General features: G+C 41.9%; 1 protein-coding gene across 4 annotated transcripts in view; it reads left to right on the forward strand.

Moving 5' to 3' along the window:
* LOC121445144 (bone morphogenetic protein receptor type-2) overlaps positions 1-10,452 on the forward strand; it is a 95,617-nt gene extending 85,165 nt beyond the window's left edge. For 2 of the 4 annotated variants that reach the window (XM_041647152.1, XM_041647153.1), the window contains exons 11-13: positions 557-729; positions 4,731-6,013; positions 7,704-8,379. In XM_041647152.1, the coding sequence (XP_041503086.1) occupies positions 557-729; positions 4,731-6,013; positions 7,704-7,954 (1,707 nt within the window). In that variant the 3' untranslated portion in view covers positions 7,955-8,379. Of the gene's footprint in view, positions 1-556; positions 730-4,730; positions 6,014-7,703; positions 8,380-9,193 lie in introns of those variants that run through there. The other 2 variants (XM_041647155.1, XM_041647154.1) reach the window with 2 other exon arrangements.
* Positions 10,453-17,590: the final 7,138 nt, after the last annotated feature.

Here is a 17,590-nt window from a genome sequence, read left to right on the forward strand (position 1 = left end):
TCCTTTTGGCTTTTTGTTTATTTTTAGGCGGGATTTCATGTATCCCAGTCTTGTCTCAAAGATTTCATTCTAAGATCAAGAATATCCCTGAGGTCCTGACCTTCTGCCTCTCCCTCCCAAATGCTAAAATTTCAAGTACAATACTTGGTTCCTTTTGTAATTTTTTTTTGTTTGAAATTGGACATTTGGGGCTGTAGCTGTAGCTTAATTAAGTCCCTGAAACCTAAAGAAATAAATAAACATTATAACAAATATTAAAATAAATAGCTGGGTATAGTGACATGCTTTTTAATCCCAGCACTCGGGAGGCAGAGGCAGGCGGATCTCTGAGTTCGAGACCAGCCTGATCTACAGAACTAGTTCCAGGACAGGCTCCAAAGCCACAGAGAAACCCTGTCTTGAAAAACCCAGATAGATATGATATGCAGAATATAAATAAGTCTAAAAGAAAAAAAAAGAAAACAACCTCCCAAAAAAACCAAAACCATACATATATATACAACCTGATTTTCTTTGAGCACAGTTGTAAACAGTATGCTCTCTGATTGTGCTGTAGGCGGTGAGGTCACTCAAGGAAACGATCGAAGACTGCTGGGACCAGGACGCAGAGGCTCGGCTCACGGCACAGTGCGCTGAGGAGAGAATGGCCGAGCTTATGATGATATGGGAGAGAAACAAGTCTGTGAGCCCCACGGTCAACCCCATGTCTACGGCCATGCAGAATGAACGGTAAGACCCTGGGGCTCGCGGCTGTCACTTAGCTGTTGGCCCCGGAGACCAAGTAAAGGACAGGAAACAAACGCTGCTAAGTCAGCCTAGTGATGCGATTGTCGTTTTTCTTTCTGGAACTAGCTCTTGTAGATCAGACTGGCCTCGAACTTACAGAGATCCACCTGCCCCTGCCTCCCAAGTGCTGGCTTAAAGGCGTGCGCCACCACCACCCAGCTTTAAATTGTTTTCTTTGTAATATTTTTTTAAATTTATTATGTTTGTGGTGTTCTGCCTGCAGGCTAGAAGAGGGCATTAGATTTCATTGCAGATGGTTGTGAGCTGTGGGTGCTGGGAATTGAACTCAGGACCTCTTGAAGAGCAGCCAGCGCTCTTAATCTCTGAGCCATCTCTGCAGCCCCCAATATCCCTAGTGTTGTTTTTTTTAAGATTTATTTTTGTTATTTTTAATATGTGTGTGGAGGTGGAAGCAGGGATGTGCACGAGTTTGGGTGTCTGGAGCCAGAGGCGTGAGTTCCCTCTGGAGCTAGGATTTTAAGCAGTTGGGAGCTATGGAGCAGTGAACTGAATTCAGGTCCTCTACAGGAAGAACACCTGCTCTTGAGCACAGAGCCTTCTCTCCAGCCTCTTTCCATTCTTGTACGGAAAATATTTATGTGGTGTGAATACAAGACAGAATCTGTAATTTCATATCTAAAGATACAGTAAAAGAAATGACTCTTTATTAGTCAGCCTGGTCTACAGAGCAAGGTCCAGGATTGCCAGAGGCTACACAGAGAAACCCTGTTTGAAGAAACCAAAAGGGGAGGGGGAAATTAGTGTAACTTACCTTTAATGTTAAAGATAAAATATTCTTATAGTTGTAAAAGGTTATACCTTGCACATGTTCTTTGTGTTCTGTCTTGTGTTCATTGGTGTTTTTATTTCGTAAGCACATGTGACTGTCGGGTATCTACTGCTGTTGCAGTGGACACGACTTGTGCACTGGCTTTCCAGCGGTGCTTAAAGAACACACGATACTTCTCTCTGTCCTGTGCTACAACTATACCTTCAGATCCCAAATAAAAACTAAGGCATTAGGACTGGAGAGACAGCTCGGGGGTTAAGAGCACTGGCTGTTCTCGCAGAGGACGCAGGTTCCATTCCCAGCACCCACATGGCAGCTCACAACTGTTTGTAAGTCAGTTCCAGGGAAGCTGACACCCTCACACCAATCCTCATAAAATCAAATAGAAGTGCTGTCCCTTTACGCGCATTAGAGGAGTCTTCTCCATCTTCTGTGTTTCTGCTTCCCTATAATCTAAAGTCTGCAGGTCATACATCTGTCGATGGTCAGATGAAGGGAATACAGAGAGGGCTCTGTATCCCTTGCTGCTCTCCCAGCAGACCCTGGTTCCGTTCCCTGTTGTCGGTTGTTTTTACTCTTTAGGCTTTTTGAGGGGCCCACAACCCTGCTCGCACATAAATCGCACACGAAGGCTTCTTCTTAGTTAGGAGTGTCCAGCCTTACCTTGGCTTGTTTCTTGCCTGCTTTTCTTATATTAAATTATCCCACCTACCATTTTCCTCTGAGTTTTTCTCTTTCTTACTTCCCTTCTTACACTGTGGCTGGGTGGCTGTCCCGATGTCCTCCTCCTCCTCCTCCAGAGTTCTTCTATTTATACTCTCACTGCCAGCCCCGCCTATCCTTGCTCCTGCCTCGCTATTGGCCGTTCCGCTCTTTATTAGACCACCAGGTGTTTTAGACAGGCAAAGAACCACAGCTTCACAGAGTTAAACAAATGCAGCCTAACAAAAGTCACACACCCTAAAATAATATTCCCCAGCAGTTCCCAGTTCCCATCCACATTGTGGTTCCTAACCATCTGTAACTGCAGTTCCAGGGAGTCCAGCTCCTTCTTCTGACCTCTGCAGGCACTGCAGGTGAATACTCATATACATGAAGTCTTTTTTTTTTTTTTTTTTTTTGGTTTTTTTTTTTTTTTGGTTTTTTTCGAGACAGGGTTTCTCTGTGGCTTTGGAGCCTGTCCTGGAACTAGCTCTTGTAGACCAGGTCTCGAACTCACAGAGATCCGCCTGCCTCTGTCTCCCGAGTGCTGGGATTAAAGGCGTGCACCACCATCGCCTGGCTACATAAAGTCTTTTTTTTTTTTTTTTAAAGTCAGCTGAAGCTTCTACTTTAAATACTTTTGAATTTTTCTTGAGTGATTAAAAAAAAAAAAAACCAACTCCTAGCCTCTACTTTGGTTTTCCTCCCCCTTGTGTTATTCACTGGCTCTTTGTACCCCCATCTCTCCCTAGTTTCTCCTATATGAGGGCTCACATAAGGGTTGTTTGCACTGTGGGCTTCATCTCACTCTGCCCTAACCTCTCCATATCTCCTTAGCTCCCCTTTTCATGGTTGCTGCTATTCCCGCATCAGACGCCAGTCTCCTTTACAGATCCTCTTTTTCTTGAGCTGATTCTCTTGTCCTGCTTTTCTCTGTTAATACTCCCAGGACCCGTGGTCACTTCAGTGAAGCCCGTCCCCAATACTTCCTGTAAAGAGACTTTAAATAATATGTAATTGTGACCGTCCGGAACTGTCACCTCCAGGAGCGATGGGGCCAGTGGGGTCCTCAGTAACTGAAGAGCAGTCCTGAACTGTAGGTGGATTTTCCTCTCTGGGGGTCACCACCCAGCTCCCAGATAAACACACAGAGACTTATTCTTACTTGTGAATGCCCGGCCTTAGCTTGGCTTGTTTCTAGTCAGCTTTTCTAACTTAAATGATCCTGTATATGTTTTGCCTCTGGATTTTTGGTTTTTTTTTTTTAACCTTTCTTTATATACATCTATATATTCTGCACATCTTTCTTTCCTTATTCCGTGGCTAACCTCTGGCATCCTCCTCCTCTTCTTTTCTCAACCCTCAATCTCTTCCCTGGATTTCTCCTGTTTATTCTCCTTACGTGCCAGCCCCACCTGTCCTTTCTCGTGCCTATTTATTGGCCATTCAGCTTTGTTCCTTTATCCGAGTGCCGTCTTCTGCCTCATAGCTTAGCTCTATAGAAACTTACACCAGTAGTGGCTCCTGCAGAAAGGTGTGTTCCATTGTTAGCATGTACCTATTTGTTGTGCATATACTATTGGACCTAGGGTTACAGGAATAAAAATAAACGTATCCCATGGTTCCTCTGTTTACAAAATAATGTTACTCGTATAGGTATATAATTCATAAAAGATGTTGATATTATAAAATTATAGGTGATATTTTTAAAATTAACTCTTTTATTTCTTTTTTGAGGTGTTTTTGTTTGTTTGTTTGTTTGTTTGTTTGTTTATTCAACACAGGGTTTCTCTGTGTGGCTCTGACTGTCCTGGAACTCACTCTGAGACCAGACTGACCTCGAACTCACAGAAATCCACCTGTCTCTGCCTCTCAAGTGCTGGGGTTAAAGATGTACACCACCACTGCCCGGCTTAAGATTTTATTTTTATTTTTTGTTTATATGAGTGCCTGAATGTGTGTGCCCCGTGTTCCTGCAATGCCTGCCAAGGCCAGAAGGTGTCGCTGGGTCTCCAGGGACTGAAATTAGAGGTACTTGTGAGCTGTCATGGAGGTGCTGGGAATCAAAGAGCAGCTGAGCCTCTCAACCACCGATTCATCCCTCCAGCCACTTAATTAACTCTTTGTAAGCCGAAACAAAATTTGTATTCAGCGAGCCGTTAGCACGTACTACCTCTTAACTGTGATTTAAGAGTGAAATAGGCTGGTGAGACGGCTGGGTGGGTGACATGCCCGCTGCCAAGACTGACAGCCTGGTTTGACTCCTGAGACCCCCACAAGTTGACCTCTGTTCTCCGCACGTACCCAGATACACTAAATAGTTACGTGCAGTAAAAATGCAGAGCACAAAATAAGAAGCAGTTGGACTTTGAAATCTGGTGTTTACTTGGAATAGGCAGTTCGTCGTAAGTCTCTGTTCCCATGGTCATTCCTTTTCTTTTCTTTCTTCAAGCAACCTGTCACATAATAGGCGTGTGCCAAAAATTGGGCCTTATCCGGATTATTCTTCTTCCTCGTATATTGAAGACTCCATACACCACACTGACAGCATTGTGAAAAATATTTCCTCTGAGCATTCGATGTCCAGCAGCACGCCTTTGACTGTAGGAGAAAAGAACCGAAACTCAATTAATTACGAACGGCAGCAAGCACAAGCTCGGATCCCCAGCCCTGAAACAAGCGTCACCAGCCTGTCCACAAACACAACCACCACAAACACCACGGGCCTCACTCCGAGTACTGGCATGACCACCATCTCTGAGATGCCGTACCCAGATGAAACCAATCTGCATGCCACGAATGTTGCGCAGCCGATTGGGCCGACCCCTGTCTGCTTGCAGCTGACGGAAGAAGACCTGGAAACCAATAAGCTAGACCCAAAAGAAGTTGATAAGAACCTCAAGGAAAGCTCTGACGAGAACCTCATGGAACACTCTCTCAAGCAGTTCAGTGGGCCAGACCCCTTGAGCAGTACCAGTTCCAGCCTGCTTTATCCACTCATAAAGCTCGCAGTGGAAGTAACTGGGCAGCAGGACTTCACACAGGCTGCAAACGGCCAGGCCTGCTTAATTCCTGATGTTCCGCCCGCTCAGCTCTATCCTCTCCCTAAGCAACAGAACCTGCCTAAGAGACCCACTAGTTTGCCTTTGAACACCAAAAATTCAACAAAAGAACCCCGGCTAAAATTTGGCAACAAGCACAAATCAAACTTGAAACAGGTAGAAACTGGAGTTGCCAAGATGAATACAATCAATGCCGCAGAACCTCACGTAGTGACGGTGACTATGAATGGGGTGGCAGGGAGAAGCCACACTGTTAATTCCCATGCCGCCACAACCCAGTATGCCAATGGGACGGTGCCGTCTGGCCAGGCGGCCAACATAGTGGCACAGAGGGCTCAAGACATGCTGCAGAATCAGTTTATTGGTGAGGATACCCGGCTGAATATTAATTCCAGTCCTGATGAGCATGAACCTTTACTGAGACGAGAGCAGCAAGCTGGCCATGATGAAGGGGTTCTGGACCGTTTGGTAGACAGGCGGGAACGGCCCCTCGAAGGGAGCCGAACTAATTCCAATAACAACAACAGCAATCCGTGCTCAGAACAAGATGGACTTCCACAGGGTATTACAAGCACAGTTGCAGATCCTGGGCCATCGAAGCCCAGAAGAGCACAGAGGCCCAGTTCTCTGGATCTTTCAGCCACAAATATCCTGGATGGCAGCAGTATACAGAGTAAGTGTCCTTTAGAGTCTTTACCCTGTCACCTCCAGAGACAGTGACTGGGCCTCGGAAGGATTATTGCAATTGCCAGCTTAATCTATGTGTTTTTTGATGGCTTCTTTATGATGTGGGTCATGTACTTGTTGTGACAGAGGAGGTTAAATCAGCACATAGTAAGGTCAGAGCACCAGGTGGCAACATTATGCTACTTTTACTTCTAAAGCATTTGTTATACATAATCATATGTTAAATCTACTTTTAGTTTTAACTTAGTAAGTCTTTATATGTATTTCGTGTTTGTTTGTTTGTGACAAGGTCTCTGTTTGTAGCCCTGGCTGCCCTGGAACTAGCTGTATAGACCAGGCTGGTCTTAAACTCACAGTGTGCTGGGATTAAAGGCCTGTGCCTCCACACCCAGTAAGTCCTAGAAGTCAAGAGAAGTCTCAGGAAGCACTGAAGTTGTTCTCAGTCCTTAAGTGCCGACTTTATTGAGGCTCACACACAACAGATAAACTGCAGCGTGCTCCCTTGCTCTACGAGGTTACAGCCCAAGACAGGAGAGCTCACCAGGATCTCTTAACAGTCATTACTGGGTAAAATAATTCATTTATGAACCCCAGCACTGAGGAAGCAGAGGCAGACAGACCTTTACGTTTGATGAGGACAGCCTGGTCTACAGAGTGAGTTCAGGACAGTCAGGGCTACACAGAAAAACCCTGTGTTGAAAAGGAAAAGAAAGAAAAAGAAAAAAACAAAATCCTCGCCCGTTACTCAAGTGGTTTATATTACAAGCTAGTTGACACACCTTGCTTGCTTCTGTATGCACAAAGCATCTTGTCAAATATGAGAACAGAGGATTATGGGGAAATGTTGGTCCCTGTAAAACCATTACATGCTAAAGGCCTTTTGAGTTTGGTCCACTTTGAGCATTTTTTGTTTTGCTTTGTCTTTTTGAGATAAGGACCCACTTTATAACTCATTGTGCCAAAGGCTGGACTGGAATTCAATATCTTCGTGCCTCGGCTTCCTAAGAACCTGGAATTTCAGGAATACATCACCCACTTCATACCTAGCCCACCTTTCAGCATTAAGTCAAATGATAAGTGTTTTTAGCAAGTTGAAGTCTGTACCAGAGCAAGAGGATTTGAAAATGCAATGAAGAATTTTGAATTTTCTTGCCTGGCAGTGGTGGCGCACACCTTTAATCCCAGCACTTGGGATGCGGAAACCGGTGGATCTCTGTGCGTTTGAGGCCAGCCTGGTCTGCAGAGTTCTAGGACAGCCAGGGCTACACAGGAAACCCTGTCTCAAAAATTAAATAAACAAAATGAGAAGAATTTTGAATTTTATCAGTTCTTGTGAGATTTATTTTTTTAATTATGTCTCAAAAATGAGTTGGTTGAATTTTACTTAGGAAAACGTTGTCTAGCATCACATATTTAGAGAAATATCCGTCATTTGGGTCTCTAGATGCCGGCTGAGCCTGTGCATGACATTGTTAGAGTCTTGTGTAGCTCAGGCTGGGCTCTGTAGTAGCTGTCGAGACAAGGATAGTGTTGAGCTTCTGGTCCTCCTGCTTCGGCTCCCACAGCACCAGCGGGGTTTCAGTGGTCCTGGGACCAGGCTACATTGTATCCAGCCCAACCCCTGTACTTGTAAATCTGTCCTTTCCTACAGCTCATCTCTGTGCTTTTGTTTTCAGTAGGTGAGTCCACACAGGATGGCAAATCAGGATCAGGGGAAAAGATCAAGAAACGCGTGAAAACTCCATACTCCCTTAAGCGGTGGCGCCCCTCCACGTGGGTCATCTCCACTGAACCCCTGGACTGTGAGGTCAACAACAATGGGAGTGACCGAGCAGTCCATTCTAAATCTAGCACTGCTGTGTACCTCGCAGAAGGAGGCACTGCCACCACCATGGTGTCTAAGGATATAGGGATGAATTGTCTGTGAGATGTTTCCAATCTTATGGAGTGAAATTATTTTTTTGCATCATTTAAACATGCAGAAGACATTTAAAAAACAAACTGCTTTATCCTCCTGTCAGCACCCTTCCCACCCTACACCAGGACTTGCTTTAAATAGATTTCAGCTATGCAGAAAATTTTAGCTCATGCTTCCATATTTTTTAATTTTGTTTTTTAAGTTTTGCACTTTTGTTTAGTCTTGCTAAAGTTATATTTGTCTGTTATGACCACATTATGTGTGTGCGTATCAAAAGTGGTCTCAAAATATTTTTTTAAGAAAAAAAAACAAAACCAGTGTATTGCTGATAATCAGTTTGGACCATTTCTAAAGGTCACTAAAGCAGAAGCAGGAGACGGGCCCGACTGCAGTGGTGTCCCGGGCACAAGCTCATTCCTGTGTCGTCTGTTGGACATTCTTCTCTCGTGTTTTATTTGAGTGTGCAATAGTCTTCAGACCACAGAGAAGCTTTCTTAGCAGCTCTCCCTAGCAGGGCACACATTCTTCCACTGTTGAAACCTGTCCCCCATTCTTCGATAAGATGAACATTTTCTGGCTTCCTCCTTAGGGAGAATGCATAGATACTGTTCCAAGGGCTCCAAAAAGGACTCACCAAGACCTTTCTTGAAATGCCTTTGTCTTTTAGCCTTCCAAATACTAAGTGTTTCCTTCCAGGCATTTTAATAGGCATATTTGGTTCTGATTTTGGAAGTTCATAAGAGAGCATAGAACAAAATAGAAGAAAGCAAACACTAGCCATTTCCATTTTATTTTTTCTATGTATGTTCATGTTCCATATTCGTTTATTTAATAAATACTTTTTATCAGAAAATTTATAGAGCTAAACTTAAGTGGAATTTTTAAGTAAGTAGATGGGCAAGGCGATGTAGTGTAGGAACTTTGGTTTTTCTGACCATCACAAATTAAATTACATTTCCTATTTATAACCTCAGAAAAACTCATAGTTTTGAATTTATAATATCTTTTATTGTTTCCCAGCAAAGCGTGACAGCTTTATGTGAAAACGATTCTTCTTCCCATGACCTAAAACACTGTGTGGAAAGCTCAGTCAGCCAGCATGCCCAGTCCCGTGGAAGAAGGGCTTGCTGCCAGACATAGGACTATTGAGACAGCTAAGATTTGCCCTCTTTCTTCCCTAACTTTCTTTGCTAATCCTGTTTTCATGATTTCTCCCCTTGCCAATTTCACATGATCCTCGACTTTGAGCAGCGTCTGTTACTCGTGTTGTGGCAGAACCTGCCTTCTGGTGACAGCCTACGGTGAGGTCACAGCCGCGCTCTCTCTGCTTCTCCTTTTGTCACGAGTGATCCGTAAACCAGGCTCTGTCTTTTAATGAAGCACTTTCTGTCAGATATGGATTTTCCTTAAACATTGTTTCCCAGCCAGTTTGCAAACAAAAGGTTCTCATGTTTTCAGATGCTCAAAATTCTTATTGTGCATTATCTGATTAAGTTTTAATTTTTTACAGGGGGGAGGTAAAAAAGTTAAGTGTAAGTCTCCAAATTCCTGATCTCAGTTCTGGTGTCCTGAACACCATTTTCTCATTTGAAACCCTCTGCCCTCACGATTTAACTAAAGACGGCCCCTTTCCCAGCACACTGTCCACAGCACTTGTGACTTCTTTGACTTGCCATCTGCTGCGCTGCTTTGATGTGACAACATTTAAAGCATTTATTCAGCTGGGCTGCTGACTGGAGTCTCAGTCCTTGGATTAAGATGGTCTTATTCTCCCGGGACTCCTTTCTCCCCTTTGTGCTTTCTTGGCCCCTCTTCTGGGTCAGATTTGTCTTGTTTTGTTTTGGGTTGGGTTTTTTTCGTGACAGAGCTTCTCTGTGCAGCTCTGGCTGTCCTGGAACTCACTCTGTAGACCAGGCTGGCTTTGAACTCAGATTCTTAAAATAAATTTTGTCTTCTGACATCAGTTTATTTCAGGTAGTGACCATTTTTTTAAATCTATGTAACAAATAACTTTTGTCTTTTACTTCCTTGTCTGTCCAAATGTCTTTGAGATGCATTTCAGGATTTTTGTTTTTTTCAGTTGTCGGACAACTTTAAATCAAAATAGATTATATTCCTTCTATCTCTAACTGAAGCACTGAGAATAAATGTCCCCCGGAGGTCCAGCTGGTCCTTCTCTTTCAGAAAACTGCCTTACATTCTAATAGTTTATATTAAGGCCAATCACTTGTGAATTTCCCAACAGTCTTCAATGGTTAATACATTTATGAAATGCTTTAAAAAGTAGTATGCCAGGTTAAAAGAGAAAGGGTATCGTTTCCAATCTCATGCAGATATGTTTAAAACAAATAATTCCTTTCACTGATACATGGTAACTGCTTGACAAATAGGAATAGCAGAAAGCATAGGTCCTTTTAATAAATGTTGGAATTTATAATACAGAGCACTCAAAAATCCCTTTTTTTTTTTTTTTTTTTTTGGTTTTTCAAGACAGGGTTTCTCTGTGGTTTTGGAGCCTGTCCTGGAACTAGCTCTTGTAGACCAGGCTGGTCTCGAACTCAGAGATCCGCCTGCCTCTGCCTCCCGAGTGCTGGGATTAAAGGCGTGCGCCACCACCGCCCGGCTCAAAAATCCCTTTAATAACTTAATTTACTTGGTCACTTTATTTATCTGATTCTTGAAGCTGAAGCTGAATTTACCGAAGATTTCACATAAAAATTAATGTTGGGCCTTTTGATTAAAAGTCATTCAGTTCAAAAATATTTCCCTGAACAGTATTATAATCTTTAAAGAATCATAACAGGACATTTTCTTTAAAAAATGCCATTTGTGGGGCTGGAGAAGCAGCAAGGCAGCTAACGGTGGTTTCTGCTTTTCCAAGGACCCAGGTTGAACTCACAGCAGCTCCATGGCTGGTCACAGCCTCCTGACGTGCACATAACTAAAAAATATAAAGATCAATCCTAAAGTCCTAATCGTATACCAAAAGTAAGTAATGGAAAGAACTTGATTCGAATTATGTATAGAATAAAGTGATTTAAATAGAAACCCTAAAACATTTAAATGTATAATTTAAAACCACTTTTACTGTGGGCATTGTGAAAGGACATACTCTGAAAACTGGCATCTACACGCACTATATTTTCATCTTCACAGCAACCATATTTTAATTAATTTTCATATTTTACGAACAAGGAAACATTAAGAGACAATAGCTAATTTGTCCAAGTTTACCTAGGGTGAAATCCCAGGTTCCTTTCTACACATCTCTTTCATCCACACACGGTCTACATCCGTGGACAGATGTGTGATACACTGACATTTTTACTCCAGCAGACTTGTGGCTTGTATATAAGCCACGCCAGATAACTTAATGGCTTGAGAAGTTAGGTAATCACTATTGCTTAAGAGACAGTTACTGATTCAGTACAAAATTCAGCCTACCCCCTAAAATCATGTCACTTTTCTTCTGATACATTGCAGAACTGAAGGAAGCTGAGGGAACAGAGACCCTAAAGTGATCCCATATTAGATTTGGAAAAAAGTTTAATATAAGTTTTCAGTCTTCTCAACCCTTTGACCCCATCTGTAAAATTTCGGCTTTAGCAAATGTTAGAAAAAATGTTAAGTCAGAGAACCAAATAAGACGTATATGATGTAGAAAAACACAAAATTAATACCCTTTATTATTATTATTATTAATGTTTTGCTTTTTCGAGACAGGATTTCTCTGTAGCTTTGGAGCCTGTCCAGAACTAGCTCTTGTAGACCAGGCTGACCTCAAACTCACAGAGATCCTCCTGCCTCCGCCTGCCCGGCTGCTAATACCCATTTTTATAAAGCAGGTTGTCATAGCTTCCTTACATGTGTGTATTTGTTCCAGAAACTGTGTGTTGGTTCTGAATGAGAAAGTGGAGAAAGGACACTCAGATCCAGTGGGATTTATCACAAATTCTGACAGATATTTTTATTTAAAATATTTCCAAGTTTGATTTCTGAATCCCAAAGGAATACCTGGTAGGCTGCAACTGTTACATTGCACATTTAGTCTCTATTAACAAGTCATTTAAAATGAAAAAAAATTCAATAAACGTTTCTTGTTTCCATATTTATGGACATGAATATTTCATTGCGAGACCCTCATAGTATTTGATATTGTATTTTATTTTATACCATATTTTTAAAGCCTATGTTGAACTTAGTACCTGTCATTGTGTATGTTATTACATGACTATCCACAGATTTTTTTAAATATATACATATACTTACTTTATATCCTTAATTCCTTAAAAGATAGATTCTTCACGCATGCTAGCTGATGTTCTAGACCTGCGATTTCGGGAAGTGTGTGACACTCCCTTAGAGACCCCAGGAATCTTTTTTTAAGCTATGATAACTTTCAATATTCACACCCTTGACTAACAGCGGGGTGTGGTGTTTTTTGTTTTCCAGAAGATAAAGTTGCATTTTAACCTTTTTGTTTAGATTATGAACTATGCAAACTTTGTCCACAAACTACCTTACATGATCCCTTCCTAACCGTGCTGATTGATTAGGTCAGGCTGGCTGGTTACCTCCTGGGCAGGCCTCCCCCCGTGTCAGGAGAGTTTTCTTCATACCTGTTCTGTCTCTCACATGTGATTTTTGTGTTCCTCATACTTCACAGGGAAAAGAGAATAGATGGTCGTCCTCTCTGTTGCTCTTAGTCAGCTTCGGGCTTCTCGGCTAACCCTGTTCATCAGATAAAATTGCCCCAGTTCTTTTAGGTCTTTTCTCATCTATTTTAATGACTTTATTTATATTTAAAAGCACATAAAATTCTATGTTATATTCAAGTGAATTGCTCCTGTTAATTTATAGCACAGCAGTTTGATAGGGTTCAGAGTACAGATGTTGCCATTTGACATTGAATTAAATCATCATACCACCCAAAATTCAGCACTTAATTTTGTAGTAGCTACATTTCTATTAAAGTGTATGTTATGATTTTATATCTGCACAGGTAGAGCTAAAAAGCCATGCATATAAGCATTTGTAATTGTGTGTCATTTTTACTAAACTCGCACCACGTCACAGGGAGTTTTAGTATTACGATTGAGCCACAACAAATATTGTACATTTTTCTTCATATCAAATACTGTATTAAACACTAAATGCAAAATTAACTTTCAAAAGCAGACCCTACAAAAATCAGGTATTATCCATGCATATTTTTGTGTTTTTGTAGACCACTTTTGAAATGCTTACCATTGTTTTTGCAGCATAGAGTGGATGGACTGAGACAATTTTTATTTAACTTTCAAGTAGTTAAAGTTGGGTGTTTGCATAGAAAGTAAATTTTCAAATTTTATCTCATGGCATATAGATTTGAAAGTAAATATTCAAGAGGCTATACTATATGTTAAAATTATGCCCCAAATAAATCTGTTGAATCTTCTGTAGAATTCCAGTTTTATCATCACTATGGTGTTTGAGGTGTTTCTAATGAACGCTGTAAGCACACACGTTCATTTGTAAAATTTAGTTTGGAGCCCACATCAAAATCCGAGCAGAAGGAATCTTTAGAACTAAATTGCTTCATTAGGATGTCCAGTTTGTATTTTAAAGAAAATTGACTGTACTTGAAATTACGGCTTAACTGTTTTTCTTCTTTTTAAAAGACTCCCCCATTTTATTTGTGTTTTAAATTTCAGAAACATCTCATGGTTTGAATCACCTTTAGACATAGTATTACCTAAAATCTCAGGGCGCCTTCCGTCTGTTTGTACACGGACACCGTCAGTTGATAGCAAACAAGCAATTAGGTCTAGCTGGATATTTAAAAGTGTTTGTTGCATAGTAATGTGTCATCCTATTATTTGACTTAATTCACATCAACATGATATTTGATTTCATTAATCGTAAAAACTTGCCCAGTTCTGTAATTACTGAATAGAAGGAATGACTCAACCAATTGGCCGCGTGGTTTGGCAGATTTAAGCCTTGGAGTTAAAACACCGGCTTAAACACGTTCTGTTCTTGGTTCCGTGGTTACATGTGATGGAGCCAGTGTTTCGTTTTGGTTTGTGGTTGGGTTTTTTTTTTTTTTTTAATAAGAGAGCTTAGGAAAAGTAATTCTGAGATAGAATTTTCTTAAGAGATAATTAACATTATAAAACTTTCTTCTGAAAGTGAGGTCATGACCGCAGCTGTAGTGATGGCTTTGAGAAGGTGATCTATGGGAACCGGTTTTCACACTGGCAGAGCCAAACAATTTTTCTTTAAGTCAGAGAAACTTAAGCTCTAATTGGTCTGCTGTGTGTTTAAATCTTAGCAGTGGAGTTGTTTGTAGTCAGTCTCTTGTCTCGGGCTCCCTGCCTTGTTATCAGTCTTAAGTATATAAAAGAAACACTTGTAAAGATGTATAAGAGTAAGAAAACTAATGACTAAAAAATGCAATTCAGAGCAATTAGGTTTCAATTCAATATTGAGTTGCTGACTTCCGTGGCTTTTTTTCTTTCCTGGTAACGTTTATTTATTTAAGCGACATTGTATGTTATGTCTCCATATCTGTAGAGCTTGTATTGTATAAGTGTTTGTGTAAGCTGGAGTCATCCAGAATTTTCTGTTGCTAATTTTTCAAGTGAATTTCATGGATAACTGTAAAATACACTAACTCTTAGGTTGTTATAGCTGAAACGTGGAGATGTATGTGTGGCTGCCGTGTTTTTTTCTGAACAGACAGGAGAAACACCAGCTGCCGAGTATTCACTTCTGGGGAGGCTGGCGAGGCCGGCTCCTCCTCGGAACCCTCTTTCTTGTTAACGGGTATCTTCTGTTGGTGTATTTTGTTCTTACATTACAGATAGAAAATCGTGTGTGAGTTTATGAATAATTACTTTCAGTTATTTTGCTTTTGTATAAGCCATCTGAGAGCTTGCTATGCTGTAAAAGTTGTGTTTGATGGAGCAGTGTGAGTACGAACTAAAGCAGATCACTTTCTTTTGTATTATCTATGGATGCCACTATGAACGCTGACATTAAGCCACTAAAGAGTTTTCTATGAATAAGTGTAAGTAAATGCTTTGATATATATAAACCTAAATAAAAAGATTGTATTGAGACAGAGACATTGGCAAAGGAAGTTTTAAGGCAGTTCTTTAGGTTTAAAAAGGCTTGCTGTAAAATGGTGCGTTATTCCATTTATTAAAGATCATATTAATGACATTAAGTGTATTTTTAAAAAGATCTATTTATTTTGTGTTCATCGGTGTTTTGCCTGTGCGTATGTCTGTGCTAGGGCGTGGGATCCCCTGGAACTGGGGGTTGTACTCGTTTGTGAGCCGCATGTGGGTGCCAGGAATCGAACCCGATCCCCTGGAAGAGCAGCCACCTCTCCAGCCCCATAAGTGTGTTTTCTCATCTCATGCAGTCTGCAGAAACTGCCGTTGCTAACGTGATATCGTAGAGACTTTGCAGTAGAGCCGGTAACTGCTCTTCGTGACTCGGCGTGATACAGAACGTCAGCTGCAGTTAGAACCACAGTGCCACTTTCCAGGTGCTCAGCATACGCCAGGCACCGTCTTACTTATTTACGTATAAATACCTGTTCCCTCTCTCGTGAAAAAATAGAAGTTCAGAAAATCCCTTCAAGCTCAGAGCAGGTAAGAGGTGAGTGGGAATCCAGTGATCCTTTGTTTTGTTGTTGTTGGTTCCCCCACCACCCCTGAGGCAGGAGGATCTGCGGTGCTTACTGGTCAACCATTTGAGCCCAGCCAATGAGTTTCAGGCTCAGTGGGAGACCTAGTCTCAAAAATTAAGAAGCAAATTAAGAAGACTCCTTCCTGATGCCAGGCAGTGGTGGCTCAGCCTTTAACCTCAGCACTCTGGAGGCAGAGGCAGGCGGATCAGGTTCGAGGCCAACCTGATCTACAGAGCGAGTTCCAGGACAGGCTCCAAAAGCTACATAGAGAAACTCTTCTCAAAAAAAAAAAAAAAAAAAAAAGACTCCTAGCATTGACCTCTGACTTCGACGCACACACACCACAGCGAAAAGTAGGATTGAGACGTTAAACAGAAGTACAAAGTGAGAGAGGAGGGGGGATGATAGGCAGGGATGCAAGTCTGGACTCTGGGAGTCCGGAGAAAATGTAACCAGCAGGTTTCAAAGCAGCCAGCCCTCTTGGAGGATGAAGAGGGCTTGTGAATCAAGTCATGCAGACCAGCACCTGCAAGAGATGACGAGAACCCACACCAAGGTGAGTCGGTGGAAGCTGCGCAGTAGCAGACCAAATCAGAGTTACCCAGATCAGAAGGACCCAGCGTCTGGGTCCCGGTCAGGCAGGGAAATGAATGTCTCTCATGGAGGCAAGAAAAATCTCAGCGTGTTCAGATGACAGAGAGGTTACCTTTAGGAGTTCTGATATATCCTGTTATTAAATCAAATGTTCAAATTTGGGACTCCAAACACTTATGTCGTCATTGTCCGCCTATTATTTCTGTAGAAATATTTCAAGAACAGGGCTTTCCTGAGCAAGACATACGGAAAGTCGATTTGTTTTAAGAAGGTCCATTTTTAGGTGAACGCCTTGATAGGTCAGCTTATTACAAGTAGTACGTTAAGTCCTTGGGGGGAGGACACTCTAGTCTCGCCCTTTAAAATAAAGAAAGAACGGCCTTAACTTAGGGATGTGGGCACATGACAACAACCTCACCACTTGGGAGACAGAGGCAGGTGGATCTCTGAGTTTGAGGCCATCTTTGTCTACAGAGTGAGTTCCAGGACAGCTAGGGCTACACAGAATCCCTGTCTTGAAAAAAAATTTAAGGCCAGCAGCCAGGGATACCTGACAAAACTGTTTCAAAAAAATTAAAGAAGTGAGCTGACCATACAAACCTGGTAACCTGCGTTCGACCCTCAAAGAACTGACTCTCTGAAGTTATCCTTGAATGCACCCATGCGTAGCCTGGCATGCCCACCACTACTACAACATACACTTCTTTTTTTTTAACCTAAAGTGGGTCAGCAAGCACAGCAAGGCTTGACAGAGGTGACTCCACAGACACGCGCTTTGTGTGCAGGAGGCCAAAGAGAAACAGGCAAAGACAAAGTTGTCAGGAAGTGGAGGTGGTGTCACGCAGCTTTCCTTCCTCGCCTTGGACTCTTCCTTCCCTCCTGTCTTAGCTTGAGAAGGGAAAACTCTATCCAAGGAAACAAACAGCCTTCGTTTCTATGCTTGTGGGTTCATCTGTATATTTTATTGTGATAAACAGAAAAAAGTGACGTTTTTCCTTTCTTACCAACTTTTCCATAGCATTTAAATCATCGATCCTTTATGTATGATGTCATGGAAAATAAGCTTCAGTTCCTAAGGGGAAAAATATTAAAGGAAGTCATGCAGAACCTCAGGGCTTTTAATGTTTTATTTTTCAGTCAGTGACTTTACTAAGCTGGCTTACCCCTGACACTTGGTGACGCCCTCTGTACATTACTTTTCTCATCCTGTGTCCAAACACCGGGGAGAAAAGCAATGTGGAGGAGGACCTGTTTATTTTGGCTCACAGTTTCTGATAAAAGAGTCATGGCAGCAAGACCAGTTCCTGCCCCTGGTAGTGAGTTTGTGGCAGGGCTTGCTCACACCTTTGCGGAATGGAAGCGGAGAAGTG

Source organism: Microtus oregoni, unplaced genomic scaffold, assembly GCF_018167655.1.
Source record: "Microtus oregoni isolate MIOR12 unplaced genomic scaffold, Mior012 000160F_ref0000428, whole genome shotgun sequence".
In the NCBI taxonomy this organism is placed as follows: domain Eukaryota; kingdom Metazoa; phylum Chordata; class Mammalia; order Rodentia; family Cricetidae; genus Microtus; species Microtus oregoni.